Source organism: Exserohilum turcica, assembly GCF_000359705.1.
Source record: "Exserohilum turcica Et28A unplaced genomic scaffold SETTUscaffold_15, whole genome shotgun sequence".
Classification (NCBI taxonomy): Eukaryota; Fungi; Ascomycota; class Dothideomycetes; order Pleosporales; family Pleosporaceae; genus Exserohilum; species Exserohilum turcicum.
Window position 1 is genome coordinate 132,509 of NW_007359970.1, and position 14,620 is coordinate 147,128.

Genomic DNA, 14,620 nt, shown 5'->3' on the forward strand with positions numbered 1-14,620 from the left:
GCCCGTTAGATAAATAATGCAAATGTAGTAGCCCTACGCGGAGACCAAGGGGCCGTGGAAGTCGCGCAACGTGGCTACCAAATCGTCTTCACGGAAGAGCTGCAGGAGTAGCTTTTCTTGCACCTCTTTCCATTTCCTGAGCGCATCCAGCTCACCTTTGCTCAGCCACTTCTCTTCGTTTCCGACCACGTCGGAACGCTCCGCCTTGGTAAGTAGGAATTGTACTTTTTCTCGTTCGTATGCTATGCGTTGGAGGATGCGCACCATTCCCTTGTATGTGTCATGGAGTAACTTCTCACGGGCGCGCTGCCGGTCGTACCAGACTAGATGCAGAGAGTGCTTTGCTTCTCGCCTGTCGACCTTGGGAATTTCCTGAGTCTGAACAATGCCTTGGACGGTGAGGTCGTTGACAATGCCACGTATGTCGTTGGCGGTCATCATCATGACATTGCAGATTGCGCGCTCGTCGAGTCTGCCCTTCTTCCTCAAAGTTCGGATGAGTTTCACGCCCAATGTGCCTTTCCTTGCTGAGATGGTATTTTCGACTTCGGCTTGAATCATTTGCCTTGCAATCTCGTCGAATTCAATGTGCCACTGCGAGAAACCGGCGCGCGAATGCCATGTGACAAAGTGGAACGGATCTTCTGCCAGCATCTGTATGTGTTTGTCGATGATCTTCGTCTTCTCTTCCATGTTCAGTTTCATAGGGTCGGTTGGTGCTGTCCAGATATTCGTTCGGCTCACGTGCCCCTTCCGAGTGATCTGCACGGCGGCATTGGGGTCTAGCCCTTCAAAGATATCCACGTCATCGTCGCGACTAAGTTTTATTGCGACGTCGCGCGCAGTAACGAGGAAGCGAGGGTCGATGGCGTTTTCCGTAGATGGTTCACCACTAGGCAGAGGGGGGTCGGGCCATTCTTCCCAGCAGCGGGGCGTCTTTGATTCCAGCATGCGCAGCATAATTTGATACACACGCGCAGTGACCGATCCTAGGCGTTGCCGCACCAGGTGTACAAGTTGCTCTGTCCGCATAGCGACGGCGATCTTCTCGGGGTTGACGCGGATAACGAGGTCGTCATCCGAAGATGGCGCTGCCCAGCCATTCGCACCATTCATCTTCACTCTCTTGTTGGATCCATTTGTATGCCCGCTTCGAGCAAACTTTGGAACCGTCAGCCACTCATCGCGCATTGCGCGCTTGCGCGTCAAGGTACCTCTGTTAACCACATCTTTGTCTTTTGTTCCAGTGGGCGTGATGCCTGAATTATCGTGTTCGATAGACTCTTGGTAGAGCAGATCGTGCATATCACCAGGCGAAAGATACTGGGTTTCTGTGACGGTCCTCACCCACCCGTTCTCAATCAGTGTTTGGATTAGTTCATACAGCTCGTCGATCGAAGTGATGTCGCTGTCATCCTGCTCTTGCTCCTTGGGTGCGCCATTTTGCGTCACCCCGTCGACTTTGGAGGCCTTGTGCACGCCGTTTGTTTTTACGTTGCCGTTTGCCAGCGTCGCAGGGTCGGGCTTAACATCATCCAACTCCGAAGGGATACCGTTCGAGACACCATTCGTCTTGGTGTGTCCATTGGCCTGAGTGCCATTTGTGCGCTTTCGCTTGGAACCGGCTCCATTTGTAGCGCCGTCGTCTGACTCATCATCGCTCTCAGTGTCGGGTGGGAAATATGCGTCTTTGAGATCTGCGATGCGCGTGTGACCCAGGGCGAGCAGGTTGGACATGACATTGGCAGCCTTTTTCCCGAAGCGATCCTCGACTAATTTTGTTACCTTGCCGAAGCGGACGATTTGGTACGAGTTTTGCCAGTCGATTTCGTAGTAGGTCAAGGGCGCATCGCTGCCAGAGTGGAAGATGAGGTGCTGCTGGAGGAGGATGACGAGCCCGTACTTGATCTGCCGTCCGTTGAGGTAGGAAGCGCGGGCGATGGCTGCAAGACTTTGCCGTCCATGGCGCGCAAGAACCGAGAATACCCGCTACGAGTTGTTAGAAGCAAGCTCACGGATGCGCCTGTCGCAAGCCTCGAGCAGAATTTGTCCGCACGAGAGCCGGGCTGTGCAGGGGGGGGGGGGTTTGAGTCGCACGTACAGCTGCAAGTTCGCCATAGACGTCCTCGACCAGGAGGGTGCAGAGGACGGCGAGAATCTAGAGAAGTGTTGGTCATGGTTCACTTGGCGGGGGCGCATCGGCAGCGCATCTTACCGGAGTCTCGCGCTGGTTGTACGACATGGTTGGGCCTAGATATTTGCCAGATATCTAGGGAATGGGAGTGCTACCGGGGAGACATTGGCGTCGTCGAGCTGGGCGGGCGGGGGCGGGCGGGGGCAGGCGACGGCAGAGCAAGAGATGGAATGCAGAAGCGCAAGCCGAACTTTGGAGAAATGTAGGCGGGTGGGGTGGTTGATGTTTGAGCCCAGCTCGGGCCAATGGAGAGCGGAGCGAAGGCACTTACGGGGCTTGGCGCTCTACGAACTTTGTGATGTCGAGCATCTCGTTACCTCACCCCAAGACGTCTTTCCATCCATTGCCGCCCCCCACCACATCGACAGCCCTCCGCCCGGCGCCCTCCACACGATGCTCTCCCGAACGACCGCCTGCCGGGGCGCGCAGCGTGCAGCCCGCCAGCAGGCCGTCCGCCCGGCCCAGCGCCGCGGCCTCGCAGCCCCAGCTTCAGGCTCCTTCCAGTACACGCAGGGCGAGGCCAAGGGCGTCAAGTATGCCAGCAGAGACTTTGCCGGCCCCACGACGACGCTCGCCCTCGTCTCCAAGGCCGGCACCAGGTTCCAGCCGCTGCCCGGCCTGACCGAGGGCCTGGCCAACTTCGCTTTCCGGGTACGCCATTGACCTCTGAGCACTGCATTGCACCACGCACATGCTGCCATCCGAGAGCCCGGCTGACGCTCAATTGATCCACAGGGCACCGAGAGGCGCTCGACGCTGCGCATTGTCCGCGAATCCGAGCTTCTGGGCGCCGCCTTGAACGCCCACCACTCGCGCGAGAACCTGGTCCTCGAGGCCAAGTTCCTCCGCGATGACCTCCCGTACTTTGTCGAGCTCCTCGGCGAGGTTGCCAGCTCCACCAAGTACCTGCGTATGCCTCCCCATTGTCCTGGGATGCCATGCCCCCACTAACGCCATGCAGCCCACGTCTACAACGAGGAAGTCCTCCCCATGATCCACTTCGCCCACAAGCGCTTCCTTGCCAATGTCGCCGACATGGCCACCCAGTCTGCCCACAGCCTCGCTTTCCACCGTGGCCTTGGTACCCCGACCGCTTCCGCCTCGTCCACCCCGTACACCAAGTACCTCGACGCCGAGACCATCGAGTACTACTCTAAGATTGCCTTTGCCAAGCCCAACTTTGCCGTTGTGGCCAATGGTGCTGACCACGGCGAGTTCTCCAAGTGGGTTAGCGAGTTCTTCGACGATGTTCCCAGCTCCGCTTCCCAGGAAACAGACATTGGTGCCAGCCAGAGCAAGTACTACGGTGGTGAGGAGCGCATCGCCCACGACGGCGGCAATGCCATGGTCATTGCCTTCCCTGGTTCCAGCTCCATCACCGGCAAGTTCTACAAGCCCGAAATTTCCGTCCTCGCCTCTCTGCTCGGCGGTGAGTCTGCCATCAAGTGGTCGTCTGGCTTCACCAAGCTCGGACAGGCCGCCGCACCAGGTGCCAAGGTCAAGACTACCAGCGCCATCTACTCCGACGCCGGTCTCCTCTACACCACCATCACTGGATCTGCCAAGGCTGTCGCCCAAACCGCCCAGACGTCCGTTGATGCCATCAAGAAGATTGCCTCTGGCGAGATCTCAAGCGAAGAGGTCTCCAAGGCAAAGGCTGCGGCCAAGTTCAAGGAGCTCGAGCACGGCCAGGACATTCGCGCTGGTCTGGAGCTTACTGGTAATGGTCTGATTCACAACACTCAGCCTTACCAGATTGACGAGGTTGCCAAGAAGATCGACGGCGTCTCAGAAGACGCCCTCAAGAAGGTCAGTCGATGCTCAACTCATGGATTTGCACATCATGCTAACAATTGGATACAGGCTGCCAAGGAACTACTGGAGACCACCGCTTCAGTATCAGCCGTTGGTGATCTTTTCCAACTACCATACGCTGTGGACCTTGGTCTCAAGGTATAAATACAATCATATTGTAGCGAAGTTTAGAGGGAGAATCTCGTTTGGCTGGGGCTTGTGTAACATTACCTTGTGATAGTCCCTGATAGATGCATCTCATATGAGAGTTCTTTTGTTCAGTTAAGTTGGTTTCGGACCTACCATGGTGTTAACATGTGGGTCACTTATTGGGTGGGACTACATAGCGGTGGCCAGTGCAGCATCCAGGTACTCTTCTCGGGTCGGACCAGGACGTAATGCTCACGTGCCATCGCGTTAGGCTTGGCATACAATCCAGGTCCCGACGTCAACACCCAAACAAACTACCCTTGTACACGCGCACCGCATAACACACCACAACCGCTGAAAGAGACCCATATAACGCCGATATACCAGCCTCCCTCTTCCTTTCCCCAGCCCGAAATACGCGACGCACGCAAAATAAGACAAGCCTCGCCGTGCCCCGCGTTCGTGCCCGCGGCGCATCACCATGGCGCCAACGCTCTATCCCCGCGGCACAGTCAAAAAGATAGTCAAGGCGCATTCAAATCGGCAGGTTAGCAAGAACGTTGATATCCTGGTACGTTACAATACTGGCTTTTTTGCCATATTAAGAGTGGTGCTGAAATAGAGAGAGCATTGCGCTAACATATGCGACTGACAGATATACTTGAACTACGCGCTGTTCATGCAAGAGTACGTTGCTCGCTTATCTTCGATTTCTCTCTATTTTCTACGTTCTCGGTGGACTCATGCGGTGGTGTCTTGTGGATATATGTGGAAGAGGGGAAAATAGAAGAAGAGAGGAGTGAGGTGTTTGTTTGTGGAACTGACTGACTGACTGGTGTTCACAGGTTGATCAACGAAGCGAGTATCAAAAGCAAGCAACGGGGTGAGAGGGGAGTATCGGCGCGCAGTGTAAAAAGGGTTAGTGAGGATGTGTTGAGGAAGTACAAGGGCTGAGGTTTGTCGGTTTCTCAGGGGCAATGCAGAAATAGAGGCGTTATGGGCGTACAGCATTACGATACGCAAGTTCGTGATTTTTTTTTCTTGGTGTGCATAGACAAGCATAGCGTAGTGTGTATCAGAAATCTAACCTGTCTATTATCCATTCGCGCACATATATCGCTTTGTAACCCGTATCTATATACAAGAGATACGGCCCTGTAAAGCACACACAGTCCGGGTAACATACTTAGTTACTCCTCCTTCACAACCCCCGGTACGACCCATCCGTCCGCATACCTCTGATTCAATCCAGCTTCTGGAATCTCAACCTTAATCCCCAATGCTTCCTTGCCTGCACCAACACCGTGCTGAACAACCTGGTCCTTGACACTCGTAACCGCCAATCCCAATGCAACACAACTCGCCAGAGCATTCTGCACATCCTTGTTCCAGCTTGCCTCGACTCCCTCGGCCTTTGCCGGGCGCACACCGATCTTCTTGTATTCTGCAAACGCCAACTTGGCCGCCTTGATGTGTCTGTCGATTTCACTCCACAGCTCCGAGGTTGGATTCGCGGCATCAGCTGCAAACGCGGCGTCGGGCGAAGCGAGCTCGCCGTACGGCTGGGTATGCGTTTTGAAGTCGTCGAACGGCGGGGCCTCGGGCGGCTGCAGCGCGAGGAATGGTTTCATGCGGACTTCGTAGCGCAGTTTCTCCGTGGAAAAAGGGCGGCTGGGGATCGGCACGAGACGCAGATACAGGAGGATCATGTAGAAGCGTGCGAGGGCCAGGCCCAAGGATGCAGTGGCTTCTGCTTCGGCGATCAAGCTGGCGGTGTATTGGTGTGCGTCGTCGACTTCTTGTTTCTCTCTTACTCTTCTCTGTGCAAGCAAGCGCAAGCTGTAGGCGCGGTAGTGCGATTCTACTCTGCCCAGGAGCTCTTTTCGGCGTGTTGCGACGAGAGACAGGAAAAGGTACATTCCTGCGAATTCGTCGGGGAGGTAAATGTCCTGTTCAAAGCCGAGCGATATCACTTTTTCAATCATCCACAGCTTCTTGTGGTAGACCCAGGTGGATAGACAGAATTCCATGACGCTGTCTTGCATACCCAGTTCGGCTGCTGCAGCAGAAATGTCGGCGTCAATGAGGCTGGTCTCGGCTTGCAGTGCGTCCCAGCCAGCGATGACGTGGGTCAGCATTCGTCGGAGACGACAGCGGTTCTGGCCCATGGCAACCCAGAGATCTAGATAGGTTTGACCGGCACGATCTACGAATTCATCGATGAGAATGGCGAATTGGAGTCTTGGGGGCTTGTGGAGAAGTGGGTTTCGCGGTGGTGACAGCGTCCAATTGCTAGGGTCTAGGACGGGAGAAGCAGAGAGAACGAGGGCTTTTACATCGGCGAGCGGCAGGGAGATTGAGGTGTCGAGGATGTCCGGGTGGAAAAGGAGGGTAGAAAGGTACGATCGCGCGTATGTGAGGAGTGGCGGCGAACGAGATGTAAAGTGCCAAAGGAACGATTGGTATTCGAGAGGGTCAGCTTCAAGGTTAATGAAACGTGTGGCTTCGTTACAGTCAACGGCCATTTGCTGTAACTTTTCTAAAGCGTCTTTGAAGTCTAGTTCGACAATGGGTCGTGGGGGCACTGTAGAGGCGAGACGCCGTTGCATCTTGGGGCTGAAAGCACCCGGCACTGTCTTGCCAAGTTGGTGAGTACTTTTAAGTGTGTGAATGCTGTCGAGTATCGGTGGCCAGGAAAACGATATCTGGTCAAGAGGAAGATCCAAGTCAAGAGCCCTAAGGAAGTCTTTTCGAAGTTCCAGTCTTGATGAAATCGCCTTTCGCAAAGCATCATTGAGCTCAAGGTCAGGACTATCGTCATTAGCGCACGGCAAGTTGTCTGCCTGGAGAGGAAACTTACTCGTCTAGAATCTCTACACCAGCATCCAACTCCCGTAAGAAAACATCCATGGGTGTGCTGACGAATAAGACCCGGTTATATGTGTGTGTGCAAAAGTCCTCTTCTTCAAAATAGTCTCTCCCGGTAATCTTTGCTATCACAAAGTCACATCCCTTGATCAGGGCTAAGCAGTACGCTCTCAGTACCTCCAATAACGGACCAGGCCGTCTCTCGTGGAGAATCTCGCCGCGATAGAACTGGGCATCCTCAAGTATTTTAGTCTCTGGCCATAGCAGCTTGTCAATATAGACGGATGTGAAGAGTGTTTGTGACAAAGGGTACCCTGTGTGCCAGGCCATTTCGTAACATAGCAGCTGATCCATGATGCCGATTATTTCCTCTGGAAGAAGTGGAACTAGAGTATCATAGTCATCTTCCAACGTCTCCCCAGGTTGGAGAAATCCACTGTCCATCTTGGGGTCCATGATCTGTGGATTCGGTTAGTACAGGATCGTGGCCTGGGTGGTAAGAGGAGGGTTACCTCGATGGCCCCAATAGACTCGAAGAGCGTAAAGTAATCATCTTTGATCAATTGGCCTACTTCGAGAGCTTTGAGTCGGTCAGCCGCTGTTCAGTCCTAGACATGTACTGTTACTTTGATCATGGCGGATGGCGGGCGACTGGACGGCACAGCCCCGCCATGCCCCTCCATCTCTTGCAAGCGTAGAACTTACCGCTGCACGCTCTGGTAAACTTCTCGGTCACATCGTGAATCTTCGGCTGTACTGCGCCGACTGGGTGTCTTGATTGCCTCAAGGGTAAATTAGTGGAAATTGTAGACTGGAAGGTCGTCGCAGACTCTTGCGCATCCAATGGAACTGAGCATGGGGTCAGTAACGTGATTACCCGCAGCACAATCAAATCGCTTTTGATTTACCGGCAACATGTTGGTTATTGTCCACATTCAGGTCATGGGCAGCGGCGGTGCTGTCACCGCTAGATGCATCTGCCATGTTGTGAGGTGGAGTCGTTTCCGATGCGGGAAGATTTGTGACAGCCGAGTTACACTTGCAGCACCTAACGCGAGGCCTGAGGACCATGACTGGGAACCCCAGACGCAAGGCTTCAAGGAAACGTCTACGAGCACAGGAAGTATGCAAGCGATTCAGAGGGCAATCTAGCTCAATTGATTATGCTTTGGCTGAAAAATTGTCCCCGCTCAGCGTGTGATAGTACAGAGTATACATCTATCTTCCCCAAGCATCGCACCGCATCCGGCATCATTCTATAGAGTCCATGTTGTTTCCTCCAGAGTTTCTCTACGAAGACTTGGCAGCATCAGCCTGTGCCTGGAGCGCCGCCGCGTTGAGGTCCTTGACTTCGCCCTGCTTGCCGTTCTGCCCAATGCATTAGTCCCCGCCCGACTGATTTCTCGCCCGTTGCCGTATATGCACTCACCTCCCACTTGGCGAACTTGAGTTCACTCTCGCCCCTTCGCTCGGCAGCGATGCGCTTGTCCTCCTTGAGCGAGCGGCGTACGACGCGCGATGCGACGGCAATGTAGCGGTTGTAGCTGTCCAACGGTCAATGGCGGATCCAATGGCAGGGCTGCAGCGACGGCGGAACTGGGCGGGCGTACCTGAGACCGGCGGCTTTCCACGCGAATGCCATTGTGATGGTTGGAGGTGGTTTCGTGGGGGTGGACGGAGTTTGCGGATTGCAGATGCAATTGGTGAAGGTTGAGCTGCGGCGAGATTTCGCGGATGCGGCTCGGAGCTTGGAGATCACGTGAACACTCGCCGACAGCTTCCAAGCTCCCATGTCACCATTGCACAGCGCACCAGTTCGAATGGTTGGCAACATAAAATGCTCTTCGGAGATTATATTCGTTACACTGTCGTAGCTAATGTCCTGTCATAGCTGATGCATAGCTACTCTACTGCTGGAAGAGTAGCCGTGTCATGGTCCGTAGAACACCCTCACTGAGCAGCAGTGCTGATTCTACGCATGAGACCTGGATGTTTATGCCAAAGCTGTAGACGGCCAAGCCTTCTACAGCTCCATGGCCTCAGCACCCTCTGCATCGTCACCCCCTTCCCGGTTCTCAAATGTTGCGTCTAGCCATTCAGCAAGATCCTGTCCCTCGTACAGCGCGAAGCTCTCGCCAATGCCGCCGATACCGACGCTGGTGTTGTCGACCGTCAGCTCCTTGTCCTGTGACAGCGACTCTTTCAATGACCTCAGAGCATGCTTGATCAACTCCTCCCTGCTGGCACCCTCGAACTCGTCCAGGTGTCTCTCAAGGTATGTCCTCGCCATCTGACTCCTGGCACCAATACCACATGCAATCATCTCCTGTGTAACACCGCTGGGCTGGAATTCGAACAAGTGAGGCCCCTTTGCGTCTACGCCTGCAATCAACAATCCGACACCGTAAGGCCTCCGTCCATACTGCTGGGTGTTGGTTTGTGCTCGGTCGGCGATACGCGAGGTGATCTCGGCCAGGGGAATGGCGCGGTCGTACGTCAGGCGGGATGCGAGAGACTGCTGCTTCATGAAGTTGGAGAGAACGCGGGCATCGGAGGCGAGACCAGCAAGGGCGACACCGAAATGGGAATCTACGGGGATGATCTTCTTCTGGTATGATGAGAGCTCCTCGGCATTTCGCTATGTAATGTGTCAGGAGGTTCCAGCCAGCATGGAAAGGCATTGGAAGCATTTACCTTGATCGCAGCAAGCACTGCGTGTGTCTTGCTGACGATGCCCACGACGACGGAACCCTGCTTGACTGCCTCTTGTGCGTATTCGACCTGGAAGATGCGACCTTGAGGGGAAAAGGTGACCGAGTCGTTGTCGTAGTTGTTTCGGAACATCGTGGGCTAGCTGGGGGTGCTAAGTGACGAGGAGTCGTGAATCCGAGCGGAATGGCGTGGGGTTTGTTTGCCTCAGAGTGATGTACCTAGCTGGTGTTGCTGCTGCTAGAGGCACCCATCCATGGCTCACTAGCGGCGCCAACGGCTGAGCCCCGGCCTTGGCAGCTCGCGCGCAACCTCCCCAACAAGCATCGAGCTCGCCCACAAGCACCACCAACATCGCATTCTTGCATCTTCGCCGGAACGAGGAGCAATCCCAGTGAAATCGGGCGCATACCTTTTCATAGCTACCACGTTATAGCTGCAGCAACAGGCGCGAATCCAGCATGGCCGGAATCAAGACCATCATCGGACTGTCCTTTGTATGTCCAGCCGTCGCATCCTCGCGGGTGTCTTGATCGCATGGCATATACGTTAACCAGACATGTGTTAGGTCCTCGCGATAGGCTTTCTTCTCGTCATTCTCTCCGCCGCGCTCTTCCACAACTACCTCACGCTTCTCGTCGTCGCAACCTACGTAGTTGCGCCACTACCCAACTGGCTCTGCGGCAGAGCGGCGAATCATGATGATTTCATGGAGAGTTCGGGAAATGGTGTGGTGGACTTTGGAAGGTTCTTGACGGGCTTCTTTGTGGTTATGGGTATTGGTAAGTGCGCTCTCACTGGAAAGATGCACCGGGAGTATGCGCTCCATGCGGCTGCCTGCCAGCATCCACATAACCCATCGCGAAGGGCACATTGGAGACTAGACCAAACGCGATGCTAACTCATGTCTAGCACTCCCGACTCTCCTCTGGCATGCAGCCGAGATTGCAGGAGGCGCAGCAGCCATGTCCATCTTCGGTGGCCTGCTGATATACGCGACCATCATCAGCTTCACGTTGTTCTTCCAGGAGCAAGAGGACTTCTGACTAGCCGGTGGAACCGAATAACGAAAGACCGCATACTAAGCCCAAGCACGTCGCTTGGCTCGTCGAAGAGAAACTGGGGACCTTGGCAGTAAAGAGCGCAGGGCTGGATGGATGGATGGACTGATACTGCTGCATGTTTCTGTTGTCTGCATAGTTTTTATGAGCGTTCTTGTATGAGTATGTTGGACATAATGCATTGATTGAGCCAAGTAGCCTGCGTGAAGCGTGCGAAATGCGAACCCGCCCAACAACTGGATATGACATGTAACAAAACCTATAACACTAACAAACCCCCGGAATTCCCTAGCGTACTTGTACATAATAATTATCATCGTCCTAAACCAGGTCCTTCAAAGCAAGACAACTTGGGCAAACAAAGGGCGCACCGCCCGGATGACGTCGGACAAGCGACGGCGGACAGAGACCCAACTCGACATAGCCTCGTCACAACGCCAGGTTGTATGTGTACTCGTCCTCCATGTTCTGTGCAACCCAAAGCACGGCGGAACTGTATCGTGTTAGCGAGTGTGACTGCGCATACTTGCAGCACCCTGTGCTCACCTTAGCATGATCAGCGCATTAGCAGCCACATTGCCAACGCCCATCCAGAGCGTCGGCCATGTGTGCTCTGGCACAACAAACTTCATCACCATGACCACGACACTTCCCGCCAATCCGCCGGCCAGCAGCGCAAAGCCCAGGAACAGCACCAGCCTGGCCTTCCACGCAACGCCGTTTCCAGAGTACGAGAAGCTGTCGGCAGAGAGTCGCGACTTGTCGATGCTGTTGATCACCAGCATTCCGAGAGCGCTGCAGATGCCGGGGACCCAATCAACAAAGGTGATGTGGACGCGCGGGTCGGAGCCGTTCATGGCCGACTTGGACCATACCGAGATATCGATGAGGGTGTAGAAACCGAGCGAAAACTACAGCATCCTGTCAGCAAACATGACCATGCTGGAGCGGCATGCGGGCGTGCGTACCAGAGCTCCAGCGATGTAGACGCCGGCCGTCCTCGTGTTTGCGCTGTTGAGCCATGCGGGCTTGGGGAAGCGGAACAGGCGATTTGAGTTATCCATGATGATTTGGGTTGTGCGTATGCGGCGGGCGGATAGGCGTAGATGCAGGCGTTGTGCGCAGTCGTGGTAAACAGTCGTCGTGGAGCTGGGGAAGCAGTCGCTGCTGCGGATGTGGATGTTGGATGCGGATGCGGATGCGCCTGCTGGGGTTCGCAAGCTCGCGCGCCCGTTCCCTTGGCGCTTGCCTTGACGTTCGCCGTCGGCAGCTCAACACCCAAAACGCCGATGCAGCCTCGGATCCTACCCGCAAAAAAAGTTCCCCAGCGCTACTTTCTACTTTCTGCGCTTCTCACCCTGCATACCCTTTTGTGTGCACGCCCTTCGCACTCGCAGACATGGGCGCAACCAAACCAGCCTCCAAGGGCAAAGGCTCCAAGGGCAAATCCGGCGGCAGCTCCGGAAAATCCTCAAAATCCAAATCCAAATCCAAACCCACCGGCAGCGCGCCCGAAGGCATATCGAAGCGCAAACAAAAATCACTGTCATTGGCCAAACCGGGCGGTGCGCAAAAGACAAAATCCATAGTATCCAAAGATGGCAAAAAGAAAAAGAGGGTGTATTCGGAGAAGGAGCTGGATATCCCGGCGCTGAACGGCATCGTGCCTGCTGGCATTGCGAAGCCAAAGGGTGTCAAGAAGGGCAAGAAGTTTGTGGATGACCCGGTTAGCATGGTATGAAATCCACATTCTTTCCTTAATCAGCTCTTACTAACCAGTTTGCTTGCGCAGATGGCCATCATGTCCGTTGTCAACGCCGAGAAAGAGGGACACCTCGAGTCCAAGATTGCCAAAGCCCGCCAACTAGAGGAGATCCGCGAAGCAAAGAGGAAAGAAGCCGAGGCAAGGAAAGAAGACAAGGAGGCCAAGTTCGAGGAGCGAAAACAGGATCTCAAGAAGAACAAGAAGAGGAAGCGACATAGCGAGCCGAGTGCGAAGAGCGACGAGGGTGACAAGATCAAGGAAAAGGATAGGAAGTTCAAGCCTAAGAAGAGGGTCAGCTTCGGCTGAGGATGTGGAAAGATGTGGGACAGATATAGCGTACCTGGGTATTTGATCCGGAGAGTGCATATTTAGGTGAGAGAGGGAAAAGAAGAGAGTGCTACAGTGTTACCTTGAGACAGCGATTTACGGAAGTACCATGACAAAAGCATATGGACAAAGGCGTCATAGGAGAAAGAGCCGATCAATCAAAGGCCAAATCCACCTACGGTCTATAAAATCTAGAGAGAAAGTCTAAGATACCCCAAATATCATCAAATGCGAATCAATACCATCACTTCTATGCTCGCCTCTACGCCTCCGGCAATATCAACCTCCGTTGATTCGGATCATAAATTGGGTACTTCTTCCCCTGCAAGCCGCCCATATTCACTCCCTCGTCTCCCCCATTTACCTCGCTGGAGGCATGAGCATCCACCTCGCTATGGAACTTCTTGAAGAATTCAGACGTAGCAATAGCAAACCATCTGCCGCTACCCAGCATGAAACTGCCCAAGTGACCGCCCCAGTCGGTCGTGCACAGCAGCGTATGCGGGTTCTGCATGATTTCCTGGTACGGCAAGCCAGCCTTGCTCGAAATGGGGTCGTCTTCGGCATTGATACCCAGAAACGGGATGCGAATTGCCAGCAGCGCATCCACACTCTGCGAATCACGGTAATACGCGCCCTCTGTCGGATACCCCCACGTCGGACACTGCACGTGGCGGTCGAACTCGTGGAGATACTTGCTTGCGAGCAGAGCATCGACATCGAGACCGGGAACCTGCTCAATCTGCGCGCGGTGCTGCTTGAATAGGCCCATGAGATTGTTGCCCATGGTGCGCGAGTAGATGTGGAGACCCAGATATGTGCGCTGCAGCTCCGTGTTGCATACCTCGAGGTTCCAGGGGTTGCTACAGGATACCGCGGCGCGGAGAAGACATTTCTCGCCTTCTTCGCCGCAGTAGTTGGTCAGGATGTTGGCGCCGAGACTGAATCCTACGCCGTACAAAGGGCGGTTGGGGAACAGACTGCCGAGTGCCAACACCGTCTGTCGGAGATCCCAGGTTGCACGGGCATTGAAAAGCCGGGGCGTGCTGATTTTCGAGAGGGCGCAGCCGCGGCCGTTTACCACGCAGGCGGCCCAGCCGGATGCTATCAGAGGAGCGAGGGTTTCACGGAGGTAGACTTCGTGGGAGCCGCCGGATAGGCCGTGGAGGGCTATTAGCATGGGCTTTTCGTCCAGGCTGCCTATGTTTTCCCATTCTTCTTGGGTGAAATTGGTAGTGCGCTCTGGGAGTGATTCGTCCTTTTCGTCTGGCTGGTCTGCCTTGTCTTCAGCAGTGTTTACTGCAAAGTCAACGGCAAATGTGCCGGGGTAGATGGAATGGTCCGAGTCGAAAATTTGTCGTTTGTAGTAGACGGGTGGGCCGGGGTCTTTGACAGCTGTGTACATGGTTTGCAGATGGCCATTGAAGAGAAAGGGATTCAGGCGGCATGGTGGAATGGAAGAGGCAGCGAGCTCGTTCAGTGTGGTCTTCGATCCGGCTTTTGTCTTCAGAGTTGCGGGGGACTTGTGGGATGTGTAAGTCGTCTTGCTATGGCCCAAGATCCAGGAGAGGTTGAACATGGTGGCTTTGGCTGGGGATGTTGGAGGTTAGAAATGTGAGAGAGTTTTTTCTTCTTCTTGGAATTCAAGCCTTTTTCACATGCCCTTTCTCGGATACCTCGGGAGTTGAACGCAGTGGGGACCAGATGGTTTCTTGCTGTATCCTCACTTCTTCTAGTGGCGCAATGGCTGTA

At 54.5% G+C, this 14,620-nt stretch overlaps 10 protein-coding genes across 10 annotated transcripts; 4 read left to right on the plus strand and 6 right to left on the minus strand.

The window, feature by feature from the left end:
* Nucleotides 1-33: 33 nt before the first annotated feature.
* SETTUDRAFT_160277 (uncharacterized protein) lies at nucleotides 34-2,242 on the minus strand (the record flags this gene model as incomplete). The annotated part of the gene is made up of 3 exons (XM_008025634.1): nucleotides 34-1,989; nucleotides 2,102-2,158; nucleotides 2,216-2,242. The coding sequence occupies 3 exons, from the start codon at nucleotides 2,240-2,242 to the stop codon at nucleotides 34-36; spliced, it is 2,040 nt and encodes a 679-aa protein (XP_008023825.1).
* A 305-nt stretch (nucleotides 2,243-2,547) lies between these two features.
* On the plus strand, nucleotides 2,548-4,405 carry SETTUDRAFT_168308 (uncharacterized protein). Its single transcript, XM_008025635.1, has 4 exons — nucleotides 2,548-2,845; nucleotides 2,930-3,104; nucleotides 3,156-4,003; nucleotides 4,058-4,405. The coding sequence occupies exons 1-4, from the start codon at nucleotides 2,588-2,590 to the stop codon at nucleotides 4,151-4,153; spliced, it is 1,377 nt and encodes a 458-aa protein (XP_008023826.1). The 5' UTR covers nucleotides 2,548-2,587; the 3' UTR covers nucleotides 4,154-4,405.
* Nucleotides 4,406-4,599: 194 nt separating this feature from the next.
* On the plus strand, nucleotides 4,600-5,221 carry SETTUDRAFT_148903 (uncharacterized protein). Its single transcript, XM_008025636.1, has 3 exons — nucleotides 4,600-4,709; nucleotides 4,794-4,825; nucleotides 4,984-5,221. Exons 1-3 carry the CDS (start codon nucleotides 4,620-4,622, stop codon nucleotides 5,090-5,092), a joined length of 231 nt encoding a protein of 76 aa, XP_008023827.1. The 5' UTR covers nucleotides 4,600-4,619; the 3' UTR covers nucleotides 5,093-5,221.
* A 22-nt stretch (nucleotides 5,222-5,243) lies between these two features.
* On the minus strand, nucleotides 5,244-7,990 carry SETTUDRAFT_46650 (uncharacterized protein; the record flags this gene model as incomplete). The annotated part of the gene is made up of 5 exons (XM_008025575.1): nucleotides 5,244-6,949; nucleotides 6,999-7,465; nucleotides 7,519-7,586; nucleotides 7,712-7,855; nucleotides 7,915-7,990. 5 exons carry the CDS (start codon nucleotides 7,988-7,990, stop codon nucleotides 5,329-5,331), a joined length of 2,376 nt encoding a protein of 791 aa, XP_008023766.1. The 3' UTR covers nucleotides 5,244-5,328.
* Nucleotides 7,991-8,144: 154 nt separating this feature from the next.
* On the minus strand, nucleotides 8,145-8,709 carry SETTUDRAFT_168311 (uncharacterized protein). Its single transcript, XM_008025637.1, has 3 exons — nucleotides 8,617-8,709; nucleotides 8,436-8,550; nucleotides 8,145-8,374 (listed from the first exon to the last, which is right to left on the minus strand). The coding sequence occupies exons 1-3, from the start codon at nucleotides 8,646-8,648 to the stop codon at nucleotides 8,297-8,299; spliced, it is 225 nt and encodes a 74-aa protein (XP_008023828.1). The 5' UTR covers nucleotides 8,649-8,709; the 3' UTR covers nucleotides 8,145-8,296.
* A 137-nt stretch (nucleotides 8,710-8,846) lies between these two features.
* Nucleotides 8,847-9,931, minus strand: SETTUDRAFT_168312 (uncharacterized protein). Its single transcript, XM_008025638.1, has 2 exons — nucleotides 9,701-9,931; nucleotides 8,847-9,644 (listed from the first exon to the last, which is right to left on the minus strand). The coding sequence occupies exons 1-2, from the start codon at nucleotides 9,848-9,850 to the stop codon at nucleotides 9,030-9,032; spliced, it is 765 nt and encodes a 254-aa protein (XP_008023829.1). The 5' UTR covers nucleotides 9,851-9,931; the 3' UTR covers nucleotides 8,847-9,029.
* A 245-nt stretch (nucleotides 9,932-10,176) lies between these two features.
* Nucleotides 10,177-10,761, plus strand: SETTUDRAFT_107057 (uncharacterized protein; the record flags this gene model as incomplete). Its single annotated transcript, XM_008025639.1, has 3 exons — nucleotides 10,177-10,212; nucleotides 10,284-10,497; nucleotides 10,628-10,761. The coding sequence occupies 3 exons, from the start codon at nucleotides 10,177-10,179 to the stop codon at nucleotides 10,759-10,761; spliced, it is 384 nt and encodes a 127-aa protein (XP_008023830.1).
* A 444-nt stretch (nucleotides 10,762-11,205) lies between these two features.
* Nucleotides 11,206-11,840, minus strand: SETTUDRAFT_27199 (uncharacterized protein; the record flags this gene model as incomplete). Its single annotated transcript, XM_008025502.1, has 3 exons — nucleotides 11,206-11,269; nucleotides 11,323-11,687; nucleotides 11,745-11,840. The coding sequence occupies 3 exons, from the start codon at nucleotides 11,838-11,840 to the stop codon at nucleotides 11,206-11,208; spliced, it is 525 nt and encodes a 174-aa protein (XP_008023693.1).
* Nucleotides 11,841-12,141: 301 nt separating this feature from the next.
* On the plus strand, nucleotides 12,142-13,080 carry SETTUDRAFT_168314 (uncharacterized protein). Its single transcript, XM_008025640.1, has 2 exons — nucleotides 12,142-12,511; nucleotides 12,569-13,080. Exons 1-2 carry the CDS (start codon nucleotides 12,176-12,178, stop codon nucleotides 12,845-12,847), a joined length of 615 nt encoding a protein of 204 aa, XP_008023831.1. The 5' UTR covers nucleotides 12,142-12,175; the 3' UTR covers nucleotides 12,848-13,080.
* An 87-nt stretch (nucleotides 13,081-13,167) lies between these two features.
* Nucleotides 13,168-14,447, minus strand: SETTUDRAFT_38442 (uncharacterized protein; the record flags this gene model as incomplete). Its single annotated transcript, XM_008025544.1, has 2 exons — nucleotides 13,168-13,236; nucleotides 13,257-14,447. 2 exons carry the CDS (start codon nucleotides 14,445-14,447, stop codon nucleotides 13,168-13,170), a joined length of 1,260 nt encoding a protein of 419 aa, XP_008023735.1.
* Between the last annotated feature and the right edge of the window lie 173 nt (nucleotides 14,448-14,620).